The sequence below is a fragment of the Ranitomeya imitator genome, chromosome 10, assembly GCF_032444005.1.
Source record: "Ranitomeya imitator isolate aRanImi1 chromosome 10, aRanImi1.pri, whole genome shotgun sequence".
Taxonomy (NCBI): domain Eukaryota; kingdom Metazoa; phylum Chordata; class Amphibia; order Anura; family Dendrobatidae; genus Ranitomeya; species Ranitomeya imitator.
The window spans coordinates 18492014-18511832 of NC_091291.1; the positions used below are offsets into that span (position 1 = coordinate 18492014).

General features: G+C 39.0%; 1 protein-coding gene across 2 annotated transcripts; it reads right to left on the reverse strand.

Annotated features, from left to right (window-relative positions):
* Positions 1–9775: 9775 nt before the first annotated feature.
* On the reverse strand, positions 9776–18594 carry LOC138651338 (uncharacterized). 2 transcript variants are annotated; one of them, XM_069741449.1, is made up of 5 exons: positions 17153–18594; positions 15554–15667; positions 13861–14004; positions 11948–12061; positions 9776–10187 (listed from the first exon to the last, which is right to left on the reverse strand). In XM_069741449.1, exons 1-5 carry the CDS (start codon positions 17259–17261, stop codon positions 9937–9939), a joined length of 732 nt encoding a protein of 243 aa, XP_069597550.1. In that variant the 5' UTR covers positions 17262–18594; the 3' UTR covers positions 9776–9936. The 2 variants fall into 2 exon arrangements, with proteins under 2 accessions (XP_069597550.1, XP_069597551.1); XM_069741450.1 differs by lacking the exon at positions 17153–18594 and adding an exon at positions 15908–16879.
* Positions 18595–19819: the final 1225 nt, after the last annotated feature.

Genomic DNA, 19819 nt, shown 5'->3' on the forward strand with positions numbered 1-19819 from the left:
GTCACTATACAGTAATAGATCAGTTAGTTCCACACTTATTGGATGTCTTCTTTGCATACGCGCACAATGTTCACACGTATGGGCCCCATTAGTATTGACAGTGCACTTCTAGAATCAAGAGTGGAGTGAGGATAAGCTCCATATACCCACTGAGTGAGATTAAAGAAGCACTTCTTCTTCCATCAAAGATTTAAGCTCTTAATATTTTGCAATCATCATATTATATAGCACTGTGTTCTTACAATTGCTCATTTTACTTTTTCACCCAGTTAATTCTTCTCTTTTCCATTAGTTTTATGACATCACGTGATTAAAAATTTTCTAGCTGAATCCTACTAAGCTCTATATAGAAACAGGAAGTCAATTTCCCCTGTATGAGTCACAAGACACGGCAAAAATCCACGTCAGAAGGGAGGGGAGGGCAGCTGGGTCAGGAGGTGAAGAGCTGTGTACCAACACTGCCTCTGACAAACACTCCTGATGTTCACAAATAATTTATGAAGGCCAATAATTAAAATAAACTAACTCTTGACCCGTTAATTTTAGCCACTCCAGATAACGACCTGATGAAGCTGCTTCAGAGAATGTCAATAGGGTCCAAATCTGTCATTATAGTAAAAGGGGGGTACTTTTAGAAAACATAGATTTAAGACATATTTTAGTTTAAAGTAAAAAAAAAAGAGTTGGTGAGCACAGCAAAAGCATAAAGAATTGGGATGCTACTATTCCATACAAAAAAAGAACAGGGAAAGAAGGAGAGCTACATAAAAAATATAATGAACCCCATCCCTATGATTATATTCAGTGGTATACAATTAATGTAAACGTTTCTAATATTGCCTATAGTTATAGACAATGATTATTTGATGCGTTTTTGTACCATTTGTGCACCAACAACCTATTTTAGGCTAGAGGTATTTTTTATAACAACAATAAAGCCTATTCATGTTTCGCACGGCTTCTTCTGCGTGTTTTGACTCCAGAAGAAGCTGGTTGAAACTCTCATCGAGGTGGAGGGACAAAGAGCAAGATCCTCTGCATATAGGGAGCTTCCACTTTATTTTAAGGTATACAGTTAGGTCCATATATATTTGGACAGAGACAGCATTTTTCTAATTTTGGTTATAGACATTACCACAATGAATTTTAAACAAAACAATTCAGATGCAGTTGAAGTTCAGACTTTCAGCTTTCATTTGAGGGTATCCACATTAAAATTGGATGAAGGGTTTAGGATTTTCAGCTCCCTAACATGTGCCACCCTGTTTTTAAAAGGACCAAAAGTAATTGGACAGATTCAATAATTTTTAAATAAAATGTTCATTTTTAGTAGTTGGTTGAAAACTCTTTGTTGGTAATGACTGCCTGAAGTCTTGAACTCATGGACATCACCAGACGCTGTGTTTCCTCCTTTTTGATGCTCGGCCAGGCCTTCACTGCGGTGGTTTTCAGTTGCTGTTTGTTTCTGGGCCTTTCTGTCTGAAGTTTAGTCTTTAACAAGTGAAATGCTGCTCAATTGGGTTGAGATCAGGTGACTGACTTGGCCATTCAAAAATATTCCACTTCTTTGCTTTAATAAACTCCTGGGTTTCTTTGGCTTTATGTTTTGGATCATTGTCCATCTGTAGTATGAAACGACGACCAATCAGTTTTGCTGCATTTGGCTGGATCTGAGCACACAGTATGGCGGCTCTGAAGACCTCAGAATTCATTCGACTGCTCCTGTCCTGTGTCACATCATCAATAAACACTAGTGACCCAGTGCCACTGGCAGCCATGCATGCCCGCGCCATCACACTGCCTCCGCCATGTTTTACAGATGATGTGGTATGCGTTGGACCATGAGCTGGACCGCGCCTTCACCATACCTTTCTCTCTCCATCATTCTGGTAGAGGTTGATCTTGGTTCCATCTGTCCATAGAATGTTCTTCCAGAACTGTGCGGCTTTTTTAGATGTTGTTTAGCCTTTTTGTTCTTGATGCTTATGAGTGGCTGCACCATGCAGTGAACCCTCTGTAGTTACTTTCATGCAGTCTTCTCTTTATGGTAGATTTGGATATTGATCCGCCGACCTCCTGGAGAGTGTTGGTCACTTGGTCGGCTGTTGTGAAGGGGTTTCTCTTCACCATGGAGATTATTCTGCGATCATCCACCACTGTTGTCTTCCGTGGGCGCCCAGGTCTTTTTGCATTGATGAGTTCACCAGTGCTTTCTTTCTTTTTCAGGATGTACCAAACTGTAGATTTTGCCACTCCTAATATTGTAGCAATTTCTCGGAAGGGTTTTTTCTGTTTTTGCAGCTTAAGGATGGCTTGTTTCACCTGCATGGAGAGCTCCTTTACCGCATGTTTACTTCACAGCAAAACCTTCCAAATGCAAGCACCACACCTCAAATCAACTCCAGGCCTTTTATCTGCTTAATTGAGAATGACATAATGAAGAGATTGCCCACACCTGTCCATGAAATAGCCTTGGAGTCAATTGTCCAATTACTTTTGGTCCCTTTAAAAACAGGGTGGCACATGTTAAGGAGCTGAAACTCCTAAACCCTTCATCCAATTTTAATGTGGATACCCTCAAATGAAAGCTGAAAGTCTGAACTTCAACTGCATCTGAATTGTTTTGCTTAAAATTCATTGTGGTAATGACTATAACCAAAATTAGAAAAATGTTGTCTCTGCCCAAATATATATGGACCTAACTGTATATTCCTCACAAGTATATGTATAATTATCCTGCATGCAAGCACTTTTTAATGTCACAGAGTGATTTATACTTTTCCCTAGTGAGATACATGTACAATTTATCCAATTTGAACACGTTTGGTTTCACCTGTGTGAATTATGAGTATTTATATTTGTTTACATACCTCTGTTCCATTGTTCTGGCTATATCTATGTCCCTTATAAGTAGTAACATAGTAACATAGTAACATAGTAACATAGTTAGTAAGGCCGAAAAAAGACATTTGTCCATCCAGTTCAGCCTATATTCCATCATAATAAATACCCAGATCTACGTCCTTCTACAGAACCTAATAATTGTATGATACAATATTGTTCTGCTCCAGGAAGACATCCAGGCCTCTCTTGAACCCCTCGACTGAGTTCGCCATCACCACCTCCTCAGGCAAGCAATTCCAGATTCTCACTGCCCTAACAGTAAAGAATCCTCTTCTATGTTGGTGGAAAAACCTTCTCTCCTCCAGACGCAAAGAATGCCCCCTTGTGCCCGTCACCTTCCTTGGTATAAACAGATCCTCAGCGAGATATTTGTATTGTCCCCTTATATACTTATACATGGTTATTAGATCGCCCCTCAGTCGTCTTTTTTCTAGACTAAATAATCCTAATTTCGCTAATCTATCTGGGTATTGTAGTTCTCCCATCCCCTTTATTAATTTTGTTGCCCTCCTTTGTACTCTCTCTAGTTCCATTATATCCTTCCTGAGCACCGGTGCCCAAAACTGGACACAGTACTCCATGTGCGGTCTAACTAGGGATTTGTACAGAGGCAGTATAATGCTCTCATCATGTGTATCCAGACCTCTTTTAATGCACCCCATGATCCTGTTTGCCTTGGCAGCTGCTGCCTGGCACTGGCTGCTCCAGGTAAGTTTATCATTAACTAGGATCCCCAAGTCCTTCTCCCTGTCAGATTTACCCAGTGGTTTCCCGTTCAGTGTCTAATGGTGATATTGATTCCCTCTTCCCATGTGTATAACCTTACAAGATTTACTAGTAAATCTTTGCTTTATATCAATTTAACCAAAATATACTGGCCTAATAAAGGCACTTCCACTTCCAACAAACCCAGGGTTCCTCGGGTTCTGAGCCACATACCCAGGTTATGTATTGCCTCTATTTCTAATCTCTCCATTGTAGTCAGCACGTTGCACCTATGCACTAACCATTCAGCTGCTTGTTTGGGCTCATATTTAAGTGAATCCCTTTTATATATGGAAACTCCTTTTCCTTGTTATCTGGCACCTTATTGATTGCTTTTCTTCACAGTTCTAGTTTTTTCCATTCAGGATTAATCAAGTGGCTACACAATGTAGTGTCTATTAAGATTCCTTGTACAGTAATAGAGTCCTATTGTTTGTCAGCACGTTGCACTTATGCATTAACTATTTAGCTGCTTGCATATGGCACTTTTTGATTACCATTACGATATCATGGGCATACATTTGAATTGAATTCCTCTTATATATGGAAACTTTTTTCCTTTGTCACTTGGCACTTTATTGTTAGCTTTTTTGCACAGTATTTTTTACCTTTTGTCTATTAAGGACTAATTAAGTGAACATACATTTTGTGTCTATTAAGATTTTTTGTGCAGTAACTGGGTCATACTGAAGTGCAGCTTTATATTCTGTTTTTCGGTTTGGGTGCATATTATGCATTACTTATTTATATTTATTAATTAATCTTATCATCCAATAAAATGTATTATTTTTTGTATCCCTTACCTTGGAACAGAATACTGTGATTGTTGGAGTGGATTAAGCAAGCATTTTTTACAATTTATGTACTTCAAACACTTTGAGTGCAATACTCTGTGGTTTTTGTGGCTTTCTTTGTGTTGTTCCCCTTATTTTTATCTATGTATTGTACGTATATATGTAATAAACTGACGTTTTAATTTTCTACTTTGGCATTACTTCCGTTTTGTTTGTAGGTTTTCTTTGCTTTATATCATTTGTCACATTTCATAAAGATTTATTGACTTTATTTATTGGGTGGTTCACTTCTTGTTGTCCTCCTGGGGTTCATTTACTCCTGGGTTTTGTTGTTGTCTTACATTCTCAAGTTCTATTTTGTAATTATTTCTTATTGTTGTCTAATTTTTTTTATAGCATGATTTATTGAGCTTTTATACATTTTTTTATTTTTTTTGCCGTTTTGGCTTACAATGTTTTACATAAAATCACTTTGGTGTGGAGATCTCTTGTTTTTTTCCATTTACCTTGTTTTGATTGAAAAAGTCACATGTTGGTTACATTCCACGGAAACGCACAAAAACTCACGCAGTTTTTGACTTTTATTGGTATAGGATGTTTTACATCAAACTACTTTGATTTTGAGACTCCCAATTTGTTCATTTATTCAGTTTTGATAAAACGTTAGTGTAAAAGTCACGTTTGGATTACATGTATTTTTTACTGAGTTTCCGCAGCGGGAACGCACAAAAAAATATGTTTGGCTTTTCAAAATCTTATTCAAGTCTTTGGGGAAAATCCATGATCAATAGTATAAAAATTGAAAAACTGACATGGGTCAATGGGTATGTGTTGTATTCATGAAAAGCAGATGATTAACCAAAAATCACCAAAAATGATTCCTGCCTTCTTTTATTATAATATAATAAACTAAATTCTAAATAGAAATGATTAAAAAATCAGTTAGGAAAAAGCATATTAATGTGTGAAAAAATATGCAAATATTATGCTAATATGACTATCAATTAAAAATTACCATTTTGTGATGATATGTTCTACGGAGTCTTCTGATAAAGTAGCAGTGTGTCCCCGGAGCTGCGTTCTTCTCGTTTCTCCGCCTGTGCATTAGAAGCATGCATAGTGCGAAGATCTCAGAGAGAAGCCGTGCCACCCACAAGATGGCAGTGTGCTTCCCTTGAAAGATAGTTACAAAAACAAAGGTTTGTAGATAGAGACTGTCCTTCAATGTAGTCGGAAAATATCCAAAATAAGTATACAAATACATAAAATCATAGTTTTCATTTTTTAATATAGATCTTTGGAGAGGGGTACTCTTTAAGAGTGAGACCACATGCAGCAGATGGCCACATGCAACCAAATCTCTACTCACCATGATGCACGTTAGTCGCGTGACTCCTTTGCAAAGGATGGTATAATACAGATGGTTCAGCATCGGTTTCGGTCAGTTAAGCACGTGGGATTTCAGCTTCAAATCAAAAGGCTAATTGGCGATGTAGTTGAGGTAGAAGAGGTAGTGAATTGATAGGATGATGGGATTGATGACAACAGCTAGTCAACACTTGAGGATGCGGATTGGCCATTAGAAAGATATTAAGAAGGAGAAGGAGGACCTGTTGAGTCTTGTTTATGTTATTGGTCAATTTGCTTGCTCTACATGAGCAGGTGATGCCGTTTCATGGGCTGACTGAGATACAAAGATCCTCAACAGATCCTGCATACTAAAATAGATTGGACCTTTACCAACATGGAAAAGAATTTCCATACTTATGATGCCTGCATGTTGGACTAAACATGAACAACTGAAAAAAGCTTTCTGGCACCGTTGAGCCTCCTACCATAACATCAGTCACTACATCACCTTCTCCGAGGTTGATCCTAGAAGATCTGTTGGCCGAGCATCAGCTCTGCTTTTTAATACCGACTCCACCACCATCCCCCTCTGATGAAATAAACTTATTGGCAAAACAACGTGGTTCCTAATTATCCACAGCATTATCTATAACTTACTTCACAGTAGTCTCATTATAACAAATGCCTTAATGTGCCTGTCCCCACACCTCATTTCCACCTCTAGATTTGCCCTGATTCCAAGTGCACCTGCTACCACCATGGCATCATGTCCTCGACCTCCTCCTGCTTCTTGTCATCTGAGTACAAATGTTGAGTGTCTATCTCATCCAATACATCAAAATGTTAAGATTTTTTTTTAAATATCTTCTTTTATCCCACAGGGTTCTGTGGGATATGAGACTAATGGCCTGAATGTATAAAGGTGTCATTGATACAATCAAAAGTCCACCATGAAAAATATTTGGTGTTTTGGCAGCAGATAAAGTGGATGGAGCAAAGCAGAACACATTACAAAAAACTGATTATGTCACTGCCAGAGGTAACATCCTCTTCCTGTGATTGAAATGAGCGATGCTCCATATACTCCACTTTGCTTTCTCCCCTACTACACTTTCCAAAGGCAAATGAGGGCAATTATAAACCTACGTTTGGTTCTACCACTGTTGGGACAGCTGGAGGTGTTGCTGCTGCTGGTTGTTCCTATGGTACTATCATGTCCAGTGCAACTTTCTAATAATCATACATTTTGGTCAAAATATTATTTACATTTCTGAAATGTTGAGATTTTACTCTTATTCTTGTCTTAAAAGTAAAAAAAAAATACAAAAGAAATGCAAAAATATATATTGCTTATGGCTTCTATGTTTGCAAAGCAGGAAGCACACTTTCTTAGACATAAAGGCCTTGGTTGCAGCATTTTTCTTTGGTAGGAAAATTATGTCTGGACATAAGCTGCCCTCCTTGTTTTGTAGTGCATAAAGAATGAAAACAAAATGGTATTATTAAGGTGCTGTACTGAAATATATCACAGATCAGTTACACAGACTCTGCAGCTCCTACAACTCCCTACCACTTGAATCTATGTATTACTATTATTAATAGACTTAGACATTTTCTATTTTCTTCAGCGTGCAGTAGTACACCAGTATCACATGCAGACCATTCGTTCCCTATCTGTAATGCTGAGCTGTGCACTGACCTCCTATTCTTAGACTTTAAAACATTAAAATGGCCACTGCCTGTTAGGTGTCGAGTTCCCGCCTCTGCACAGGGGGAACCTCAAACCATCTCCGCTGTGGTCTCCCATTCTTCTCCAGCCACAGTGGAGACGTCGGTCCCAGCGTCTGGCTCAGCCTGATACTGGACGACTGGTTACTACTGCCCTTCCAGGCTCTGCCTTTGTAGCCAGCACTGATCAGCAGCGAGCAGGTCTTTCTGGGACTGAGTCCTGCTTTTCCCATACTGAGCATGCCCACGGGACGACCTCCCATTGGAGGTTGGGGATCACATGCTCAGGTCCTGTTGCGGCTCCTATTGGACCATCTGGAAGGTCTTGTAGCACTGCCGCTATAAAAGGTTTGCATGGCCCCTCGGCCATGCGCTAGTGTATACTTGAAAACGTGTGTGTGTTGATGTGTGAAAGTCGCTCATTAATTATCCCCTCCCTTGTGTATGACTGCTCGCGTAAGGAGGATGATTGCTATCTAGCGCCCGACAGAGCCATCAGTACTTAACACACGATACAGCGTCTTATGGCAGTGACTGCCAGTGCTGCGCCGTGCGCTATTAGAGCGCTTTCCTGGCCCAAGTCTGGGTGGTTAGTGGCGTCCGCCAGAGCGGCACCGCACGCACTCTTGTGCATAAAAATTATTATTTAAGTTATACTCTGACACCCACTAGCGATGTCGAGCGCAAGTGGTCTAGACGAACTCTAATCCTGAGTCTAGGGGTAGAGTTCTGTGACTCCATGCTTGCGCTCTTTGTGCGGTACCGCGACCCTGTGACGCAACAGGGTTCGCTTCCTTCACACAGGGTGAAGCTAACCCGTGTGTGTATCCACATTGTACCGCCATATAGTCCATCATTACTCAGCAGCAGGTTCCATCTCTGCATGGTGGACCCCGGGCTGCGAACGCACCTTATACCATCTCTCTAATTATTTGGTGCGTTCCGCAAGCCCTAACACTGCCTTCAATGTCATCATCTTTTATAGCGCCTGTGATAGTCACTTGTAATTGGCTGAAGAAGACCATGTGATGTGATAGCTGCAAGGCATTATGGGGAAACTTCCAGTTGCCCCTGATCTCATGTTCGAATTAGCTGGTAAGGAAAGATAGGAACGCAGGCCTAATATTGTGGGTGCAATACTTCCTCAAGCAACCCGCCAAAAAGCCTCCAAGTATAAAAAATACAGTGAAAGCAGCACTCCGATAGAAATAAGTGAAAAATTGGACTTTATTCACACAGATATCTTTTTCGATTTGAGTACTACTTCCACTAGTATCTCCCTCTCTCTCCATTTCTCTTTCTTTCTCTCTCTGTATATTTACAGTATCTTGAATAACTATTGATACCCCATGAATTTTTCCACATTTTTTCATATTACACCCACAAACTTAAATGTATTTTATTGGAATTTTATGTTACATACCAACAAAAAGCAGCAAGTATTTGTGAAGTGTAAAAGAAATGATATAGGGTTTTCAAAATACTTTGAAAATATATATTTAAAAATTGTGAGGTGCATTTGTATTCAGCCCCCTTGAGTCAATACTTTGTAGGACCACCTTACACTACAAATACTGCCGCAGTGTTTTGTCTCTATTAATTTTGAAAATCTGGAGGTGACATTTTTGCACATTTGCTCTAGGTCAATGAGATTGAGTGGAGACATCTGTGAATGGCAAGTTTCTAATCTTGCCATAGATTCTCAATGGGATTTAGGTCAGGACTGTGACTGAGCCATTCACATACATGAGTACGCTTTGATCTAAACCATTCATTGTAGCTCTGTCACAATGTTTAGGGTCATTGTTCTGCTCCAGTCTCAAGGCTTTTGCAGCCTCTCACAGATATTCCTCCATGATTGACCTGTATTTAACTCCATCTATCTTCCCATAAACTGTGACCAGCTTCCCTGCCCCTGCTGAAGACAAGCTTCCGCACAGCATGATTCTGCCACCACCATGTGTGATGGTGTGGATGGTGTTTTCAGGGTGATGTGCAGTGTTAGTTTTCAGCCACACATAGCATTTTGCATTAAGCCCAAAAAGTTCTATTTTTGTCAAATAAAACCAAAGAAGAATATTTTGGGCTAAATGAAAAACGCTATGTGGTGTTGCATATGTTGATTGTAAACGGAAGCTAAACTCAGAAAGGGGATGAGCTGCAGTACTAGATGTGGACTATCGACAAGGGCGAGGCTGTATCTGGAAAAAAAAAACATGCTCAGTAATCCTTAGCAATACTTTTCTTTTAATATCTGTACATTATTTGTTACAATATATTTTAAATTTCATGATATAATTTTTTAATAATAATGACCATCTTATAATACAATAATAGTTATTAGATTGTTCTTTTTTTTTTCATTTTATGTTATATATACAAGTGTACAATTATTTCAGATGCATATACATAAAAAAAGTCCAAACAGAAAAAAGAGACCCTTAAAATATATGGCAGCGTCAGTTCTACTGGATGGAGGAAACGGCCAATTTCTCAGCCCCTTAGAAGAGACTGCCGTAGAAATATCAGTAGTAGTAGTTGTTGTAGGAGATGATGTTGCATTCACACAGCTTATCACTTCTATATCTGATTTGTTCATGGAACAGACATAGTCGTTTGCACAACCAAGCACAAACTTAAAATCTCCTGGGGAAAAAAAATTAAAAAATAAAATATATTGCTATGTTAATAATAATAATAATAATAATAATAATAATAATAAGGTACATACTGTAATTATAGAGATTATTATTAATTTTAATAAAGGAAAATGACAGAGAGGATTGTAAAGGGTATAAATGTTGCAGTCTCCCCTTCAGGTAAAGGAACTGTAGAGATGGTGACGCAGAAAATGCAGACATATATATATATATTGATAATGAGTAAATTTGCCGAAACTCGAATTTAGCAAATCACTCGAATCAGGTCAAGATCATGTAAAAAAATAATGCTATTAACCAGAAGATATGCCGTTAATCTGCAGGTTAATAGTGATCTTTAGCTACCCGGTGTATGCCCTGAGTGCCCCGCTGCCGGTAGGAAATAACCTTTATTCTTTCCGGCAGCCTTGGGCTTTCAGTCATAGGGGAGGGCCAGTGTGGCTTCAGTCACTGCTCAGTGGATAGTGAGCAGCGGCTGTAACTGCATCCTGGCATTTACTGATATCCGGCTCAGCATTAGAGATGGCTGTCAGTCAGTGCTGGGAGTGCAGTTACAGCCGCAACTCACTATGTACTGAGCAGTGAATGAAGTCATGCTGATCTTCCATATGACTGAAAGCTAGAGGCCGCCAGGAGGAATAATGTTTATTTCCTCCTGGCAGTGGGGCTCTCAGTGCAGGTGCCAGATAGCTTTAGAACACTATTAACCTCCAGATTAACGCCATATCTGCAGGTTAATAGCGTGTTTTTTACATGACAAGTTCCCTGAGTAAGTCTCTGAGGTCATGACACATCATGACATGCAATAATTTAGGCCCTGACTAGTCCTCAGTCAATGCATTTCAAGTAATTGTGAAGTTAGAGGCCAACTCAGCGCAGAGTTAAAATGCTGGAATAACTGAAGAGTCAGGAGGAACCGGTGTGGAGGAACAGACGTCGGCTACCGCAGTGGGACAGGGTAATGGTGAGGGTTTTTTTCTTCATTCATTTCTTATGAAATCACAAAATTATTCAGCTCCAGGGTAATCTGAATACATTTATAAACTTCCAGGTAAATTCAATTTGCTAATTAAAATGAAATAACCAAACATTCACAACCTAATAAAATAACTTCAGGAGGTGTAACCAAGCTGCAGGTTAACACTCACAAGACACGTCCTAGATGAAGTCAAGTAGGCGAAACTTGAGTTGTGCAATCTTATAAATCTGAGTATTGAACACTTTTTTTAACTGCATTTGTTCATTGGAATCTTGTGAGTACAATATTTGTTTTGGGGCGCTATGTCTTATTATTAGCAGTGTTTCACTATTGAAGTCTAGTTTGGTTTTCCTTATACTACTAGACCAGTGGGAAGTGAGATCCAGCTTCCGCTGAAGGTCAGATATGTGTGTGCACTATTCAGAGCGTTATTGTGGGAAACCACAGACATCATTATCACCGTACAAGCTCCTGATGCCTCTGGCTACATTAATTTAATCTGCGCGGTGTACACGCATGGCATGTTTTCAAAAATACTCAGCATCAAAAATTCACCAAAAACTTATTGTGGGAACGCAGGATAATTTGCAAATATTGCTCAAACTTGTGGTCCGCTTTAAATTAGTTTCAAACAATCTATTAACATAACATTTTTTCTTCTTCAACTGGTAATTGAACATTCACGTGAGAACCTGAGAATCCAAGCATTTAACAGATATCATACACAACTTTTCTATTTCATCGACTTCCAGAACTCTGGTAATTACCTCTGATTTGTGTTACATTGAAGCATTTATTCTGATTTCCCAGACATTGCAGAACTTGTGGTGTATTGTCTATTCCAGAAACTAATGAAGGACACTGGAATCCATTTCTGGTGACTGCAAACAGACGGATACGCATAATTAAGTTACGGGAAATAAGCAAGAAATGAGCCCTAGTCACTATAATTACCACTCCATTGGCTTTCTATTGAACTCCTGTTGGTGAGAACTTAGAATAATAAACAGCAGCCTTTGTTCTGGCTACAGCAGAACAAAGTGAAGGTTCTGGAGTGGCCATCTCAGTCTCCTGACCACAATATCATTGAGCCACTCTGGGGAGATCTCAAGCGCGCAGTTCATGCTAGACAGCCCAGGAATTTACAGGAACTGGAGGCTATTTGCAAAGAAGAGTGGGCAGCTTTAGCATCTGAGAAAATAAAGAACCTCATCCACAACTACCACAAAAGACTTCAATCTGTCATTGATGTTAGACGGGGCAATACACGGGATTAAAAAATGGGGTATGTGAACTTTTGATCAGGGTGATTTGGATATTTTGAGTTGTCATTATGATTTAAAAAGAGAAAACAGTAGTTTGACAATAAATGGCTTCACCCAACCACTAACCATGAGTGGAGAAAAAGTTTTGGTGTTATCATTAATATTCTCTGAAAAAAGGTCAAGAAAGCAAAAATTCTGGTGGGGTATGTAAACATTTGAGCACAACTATAAACAAATGAATGCTTGGGTGCCTGGTCAACAACTGCCGACTTGCTCGGATTGTTACCAGTGCTGATTACTGGGTGGGCAGTAACAACACAAAAACAGAGTTGGCTACCTCCTCCTCCTCCACCTTTTCCATTTACAACGCCACGTCCACCTCAACTTGGACCTCCAGTTCCTGGTTCAAGATGATCCTTCCTTTTGCAGCCCCCTAACCCTTACTATGATCATTTTATAACCATCTTACAGCACCAAAGTTTGGGTTCCCATTGACTTTTATGAGGTTCCGGTTCAGGTACCGATAGAGTTCTGGTACCCGAACCAAACTTTGAACTATAGTTTGGTGGAACCCGATGAACTGAACCATCCATGGGTCTGCTCATCCATAGTGTGAATTATATGAGTATGGCTACATTCCCACGATGAGCTGCGTGTTTTTGGCAGGTCGAAAAACGCATTGTTTTACAGCTTCAGCAAAGTGGATGGGATTTACAGAAATCTCATGCCCACTGTGCTTCTTTTTTTACTGAGTGTTAACTGACCAATCCTCAACATGCCAATTTCTCTTTTTTGTGAGAATATTCTCCATAGACTCGCATTAGATGCAGAAAAATCGCAAATAAAAAAATGCACATGGTGGAAATGCAACAAAATCACATGCAATCCGCACCTCAGTATATCAATAAAGTTTTGTCACAGCCAAATACCGGGAAGTATCAAAAACAACCTAAAACAAAGCAGCTTTATTTAAAGCATGACACACCAAAAATAGTCAAAAAAGTCATAAAAACACATGTAAAAAACACACGCACAAAAACGCAATGAAAAAACACAATTAACCAAATTTACATAATAGGTGCAAAAATTCTACAGTGGCAATAGTCTATGTGCACAGAAGTTCTTATTGAGCTTCCGCGGTGTTAAAACATATAAAAAAATGTATATGTGGTTTTTATCAGTGGATTTTTTCAAATCTCATTCAAGTCTAAAAAAGAAAGTCCAGAAATAAAATGCATATTTACAGCAAAAAAACAAAAAACATCCCAGGAACCTAGATGAGAACCGGACTCACGACCCCCATTTGTCATCTTCTTAACTACTACTGTACTAATGTTATTGGAGGCTGTAGGACACAGAAACCGACCATTCTAGGAGATGTGACTATAAATAAAAAATAAAATCAATATACTTACAGGCAGAATCTGGTACGATACAATCACCGTCACTGCAGCAGGTAGACGATAAATCGAATTCATCAGATCCGTTCAAATAAGAGTAGGAGGTGTTACAAAACTGGAGGCTTTGACACCCTCTTTCAATGCTGGCGGTATTGCTGCCTAAAAATAAAAAAAACAAGTCAAAACTAAATTGATAGTGATAATACAATAAAAAATAATAATAATAATAAAAAAATGTCAAATAGTCAACAACCGTCGAGGCAGTGAGGATTTACCAATTTTTAAATTAGTTAACAATTCAATGCAAAGTATAAAAAAATGAAACTTGACCTCATGGGCATTAGGAAGCTCAAGTGCAGAGCCATAGAGCTACCTTTACCATAAATATTCTTTTCTTTAATTTTATTTTTCAGTTCCCAGAGAACTCCTTTAATCAGCTTTAAGAAATATATTAATTACTTGGTGGTATTATTGCTATATCTGCAGGAAGAAGAAAAGTCCGAGGTTCTCTTGGAATTTTTTTTAGATGCGTTAGATTGTGATTTTTTTTCCGAAAGTCCAGAGTTTACTGTTAAGGACGTAAGTCTAGAAAAAAGACTGTTTTTGCATAAGAGACAAAATTAGATAATGTAAGCGTTGCTCCTCTCTGCCCTGCTCCACTGCAGCATACTGCAGCTCTTGGATTTTCTGTTCTTGCTAACGCTCATCCAGGCTTTTTGGCTTCCTCATCCAGTCAATGTCAAAGAAACGCTCTGACGAAGGTCCGGTGTGGACCGAAAACGTTTAGCACTTTTGTTTGTCTGGATGCATCAATAAACTAAGAAGCTTTTCTTCTCAAATTGAGTGCCAAGTTTTATTCATCTGTAGATAATGTAAGTGTCATGATCCAGTTCTAAAGTTGTGTTCAGCTGTCTTATCTCTGGACTGGTCATGTGGGAGTTAATCCCCTCTGCCTCACTTTGAAGCTGGCTGAGCTATTTAAGTCCTCTGCAGCCTGTGGGCCAGTGTCAGCTATAGTTCATGCTGCACGGTTTGAACACCTGACCTGGATACTTGTACTAGTGTTCCTTTTGCCTCTGACTGCCTGCACCCGTTTATGACTTGTTCTGACCTCTGGCTTGTAACCTGATTCCGTCTTACGTCTCTCGTTTTGGTTACCACGTTCCTGGTAGGCTCTGACTTCTTGCTTGTCCCCGACTATTCTTCTGACTCCCCCTGTGTACTGCGCTGATCTCTCTGTGTATGACCTTGGCTTGTCTGACTTCTCTTTCATTACCTGTGACACCTGTGTTGTTGTTCAGTGTTGCTGCGCTGTGTGTACAACCTCTTTTCCTTAACCAGCGCCCCCTGGTGGAGGTTGCTCTATACTGCACTGCAGCAGCACATTACAGTAAGGCTTTAGGATTCAACAGTATCAGATACAAGAAGAGATTCAACAAAAGAAAACAAAGCTAAACCACCTGTACGTCTCTTACACAAAACAAGCCCAGCCCCCGAACATAATAAATGTATAATAAAAAAAAATAATAATAATACTCACCTCACCGTTGACCTCACATGGCAACACCAGAACTGGAAGTCTTTTTTAAAATTATTTTTATACAATCACATTCACAGAACATTAACTTTGCTGAAATAACACGAGACAAAGTAGAAGGCAAAATCATATAATATTGCGTTAGTAGCTAATTTTTTCCAATTAACCTACCAGAAGTCTTAACAATTATCAGGTAGCACAATTCATCGTTTGCACAAGTAACTTGTGAACCGGTACAAGTAAGACTAGTTGTATTAAAACAGCTGGTGCAATTGAGACAATGACCTGTGGGAGGCAGAAAATTATTTATTATATTATAAAATAATAAAATCAAATCAATTAAAATGATTGCAATCATAAAGAGCGGACAGTGTGTGCGACATAATGCTGTGGTTACAATCCTTTTAGGCAAAAAATTGCAGAATGTAGAATACACAGTACTTACATTTATTAAACCAATAAAATCAGTAGTAAACTGGTGCACCAAACAATGCAATACATAGGCAAAAGTAAGAAATAACTCACCAGGGTCTTGCTTCAATGCCATACGCTAAGTAATAACTGTATAGACTTTGACACAGGGCTTCAGGGGTTTTCATAGGGTGAGTTTATAAACATCCTTTTTAGAGATCTGATCCTAACCATCACTTTTGCGACACCTCGCCTAATCATCATTTTTAGGACATTTGACAATGACTGAACGTCCTTCTGTGGGCGCCATCTCCAACCATCCTTATTAGGATGCAACTTTATAACTCCCACCGATTGGGGAGGAATTCAGTTGACCTATGATTCTACCTGTGACATAAGGTTAATATATTCAATTTGGTAGAGTACGAGAAAGTGTGCAGAGGCGCGGGAGTGTGATGAGGGGCTACAGTATAGAGACTGAGAAGTATAAGGGGGACACAGTGTGAAGGGGCCAAGTACAGAAAGGAGGAAGCATGACAGGGATACCTAAGATAGAGATAGTTTTGTTGTTATAGCTAATAAGGGCAGATAGTGACGATTATAAACCATAAGGCGATAAGTTAGCATCTGTACGGTTGCTTTTCTAGTGATGTATTTCTGAATTGATGGTTGTTCTGGTGATGTATTCATGTACTGATGATGGTTCTGGTGATGTATTTATGTACTGTTATTGGCTCTGTTCCTGTACACATGTATCAATTAATAACTCATCAGAAAACATGATATATGGCTATGTATGGATAGATGGCATCTGTACGGTTGCTTTTCTAGTGATGTATTTCTGAATTGATGGTTGTTCTGGTGATGTGTTCATGTTCTGATGGTAGTTCTGGTGATACATTTATGTACTGTTGGTGGTTCTGGTCCTGTATTTATGTACTGTTATTGGCTCTGTTCCTGTACATATTTATCAATTAATAACTCATCAGATAACATGATATATGGCTATGCTATTAAAGTATTTTGCCATCTGATAAGTTAAAGATTGTTACATCTGCATTTATGTTGGGAGCAATAATTCTAAAATTCCACCGCCATGAAAGAGTAAAATGATGAATTAATTATATCTGCAGTGCTCTGCATTACCTGACACCTTTCTATCATAGCCAGCAGTCGCTTTCCTATAATTTGTGCTACAGTCACTCTTCTGTGGGATCAGGTGAGATAGACTAATTTTTCACTGCTCATTCACTGGTGTGACCCAATTGACTAGATCTTTTTATAATGTATAGTAGTCATTTAAAATATTTATGACTGATATAATAAATAAATAAGTGACTAAATAAGCCTAAAACTTACCATAGTGAATCAGGGCCAATAATAGACAGCAAAGTAAAGGAAGATTCTTCATCTTTGCAGCTAAAACAGCACAGTGCTGGGTCCTTCTTGCTGATGGGAAACCTGGCATGTCTTTTATACTGTAGACTAGATATTAATGGTGACTTTATTAGATAGTGTTCATAATATAAAATTACATTTGTAATTACATTATGCAAGAGTTCATTGTCAGATAGACCTTAAGGGTAATTCCATTTTCATGATTGCAATCATAAATTCCAAAAGTGGAAAGGCTGGTTGCACCCATGAGGTCAAATATAGAGGTGAGATATATAAATATATATATATAAATTCCTAGAAGTTATCAATGATATATATATATATATATATATATATATATATATATATATAGATTGATAACTTCTAGGAATTTTTCATACTTAGTGTTACATGTTTTCTTTTCAATCCAGTATTTCCCATAAGATCATTTCATACATGACTCTTTTTAACATCATGTTTTCTTTCTTGCTGAAGCTGAATATTTTAAAAACAAAATTTCTTGTAACGCCACCGTCTATTAATCTACATCTACAGGAAACATGATATTTTTAATTCAGCAGCAGTACCATAAGAAGAAAAATGAAGTGCCTCACATGTTACTTGAAACAAGGATCACCAAGTTACAACTTGCCTTTTTTTGACTCTACAGACGAAGAGCGCAATCACTCGAGAAGGACATCATGGTCGGAAGAATAGAAGGAACAAGGCGAAGAGGAAGACCACTAACCCGATGGCTTGATGCTATCAAGATAACAGCAGAGAAGACCCTGGTGGACCTATCTTGGCTTGCTCAAGATCGTTCTTCCTAAAGAGCATTCATCTATCAAGTCGCCATGGCTCGAGATCAAGCCAAAGGAAGCTAACATAGAAAAACATGGTGAAATACCTTGCACTGCCTTGGTTGCATTATGCCACACAATCTTATGTCTCATCCGTCATCTTTGTCTACCGTCCTATCCTTGGCCTTCACAGTACTGCACTGCTCTATCTCTTTTCCATTATCTCTATCTCCCACCATACCAGTCTCCTCCAAAGCTGCACCACCCTAAATGACCACATCATCTATTTCCACCACGGAATTAATCTTTTCCACAGTGCTACACTGCCATACATCTCCTCTCTCATCTCTGCCTACCACCATACAAGTCCTCTCCACAGTGCTGTATTGCCCTACATGTCATTCTAAGTAGAGATGGCCAAACTTGAACTGTAAAGTTCGGCGTCCGTGCCAAACACCTGTCAAGCATGGACATCGAACACGTACTTCACCAGGAAGTCCGTGTTACTATTCGAGTTCAGCCCCCCGAACACCAAGTGTTTGTCGTGATGTCAGGTGCATGACAGCGCTACAAACACTGCTTCTAATCAACAGTAAAATCATTACCACCGGTCAGACAGCTGTGGTTCCCATGCTGTCAAATGACAGCATGAGCTGTGATCGGAGTTAAAAAGTTCACCTCCAGTCACTAGCGTTGGCTGATGGGACTACTGCTCCCATTAGTCTACACCTGCTACCGCTAATAACAGCAAGAGAAGGAACGGCTGATGGGAGTATTCATCAGCTGGCACCTGTGCTCTAAATAAATAATTTTAAAAAACTACATGGGTTTCCCTGTATTTTTGACAATCAGCCAGCAAAACAACCATATCCCTCACCTGTCCGCCATTTTGTCCCATACCATTATCCATGTCTGGAGATAAACAGTTTGGGGACCCCTCTTTTCTTGATAACCAGCCTTGCTGAAGCTGACAGCTGAGCATTGCAGCCACCAGCTGTCAATTTTGCTGGCTAGTTACCAAAAATATAGGGGAACCCACACCGTTTTTAAAGAAAAATATTTATTTATAGCGTTGGAGCCGGCTGATGAATACTCCCATCAGCTGCTCCTGCTCTCACTCTTATTAGCGGCAGCAGGCATAGGCTGATGGGAGGAGTATGGGAGGATGGGAGAAGTCACCATTTGAATTTTTTTCTATTGAGTTTTTTTATTCTGTTCAATTTACATATGTCATAATTGAAATGGTTACTGATCATTACATACAACCCCTAGCAAAAATTATGGAATCACCGTCCTTGGAGGATGTTCATTCAGTTGTTTAATTTTGTAGAAAAAAAGGAGATCATAGACATGGCACAAAACTAAAGTCATTTCAAATGGCAACTTTCTGGCTTTAAGAAACACTAAAAGAAATCAAGAACAAAAAATGTGGTAGTCAGTATTGGTTACTTTTTTAATTAAGCATAAGGGAAAAATTATGGAATCACTCAATTATGAGGAAAGAATTATGGAATCATGAAAAACAAACAAAGAAAAAACACTCCAACACATCACTATTCACTAGTATTTTGTTGCACCACCTCTGGCTTTTATAACAGCTTGCAGTATCTGGGGCATGGACTTAATGAGGGTCACACAGGACTCTTCATCAATCTGGCTCAAACTTTCTCTGATTGCTGTTGCCAGATCAGCTTTGCAGGTTGGATTCTTGTCATGGACCATTTTCTTCAACTTCCATCAAAGGTTTTCAATTGGATTGAGATCCGGACTATTTGCAGCCATGACATTGACCTTATGTGTCTTTTTTCAAGGAATGTTTTCACAATTTCTGCTCTATGGCAGGATGCAT

Coding starts and splice junctions, on each gene's coding strand:
- LOC138651338 (XM_069741449.1), bottom strand. CDS start 17,261: ATGCCAGGTTTCCCATCAGCAAGAAGGACCCAGCACTGTGCTGTTTTA. Junction 12,062..13,860: donor TATCGTACCAGATTCTGCCT/GTAAGTATATTG, acceptor GTCTGTTTGCAG/TCACCAGAAATGGATTCCAG. Junction 10,188..11,947: donor CAATGTAACACAAATCAGAG/GTAATTACCAGA, acceptor TTTTTTCCCCAG/GAGATTTTAAGTTTGTGCTT.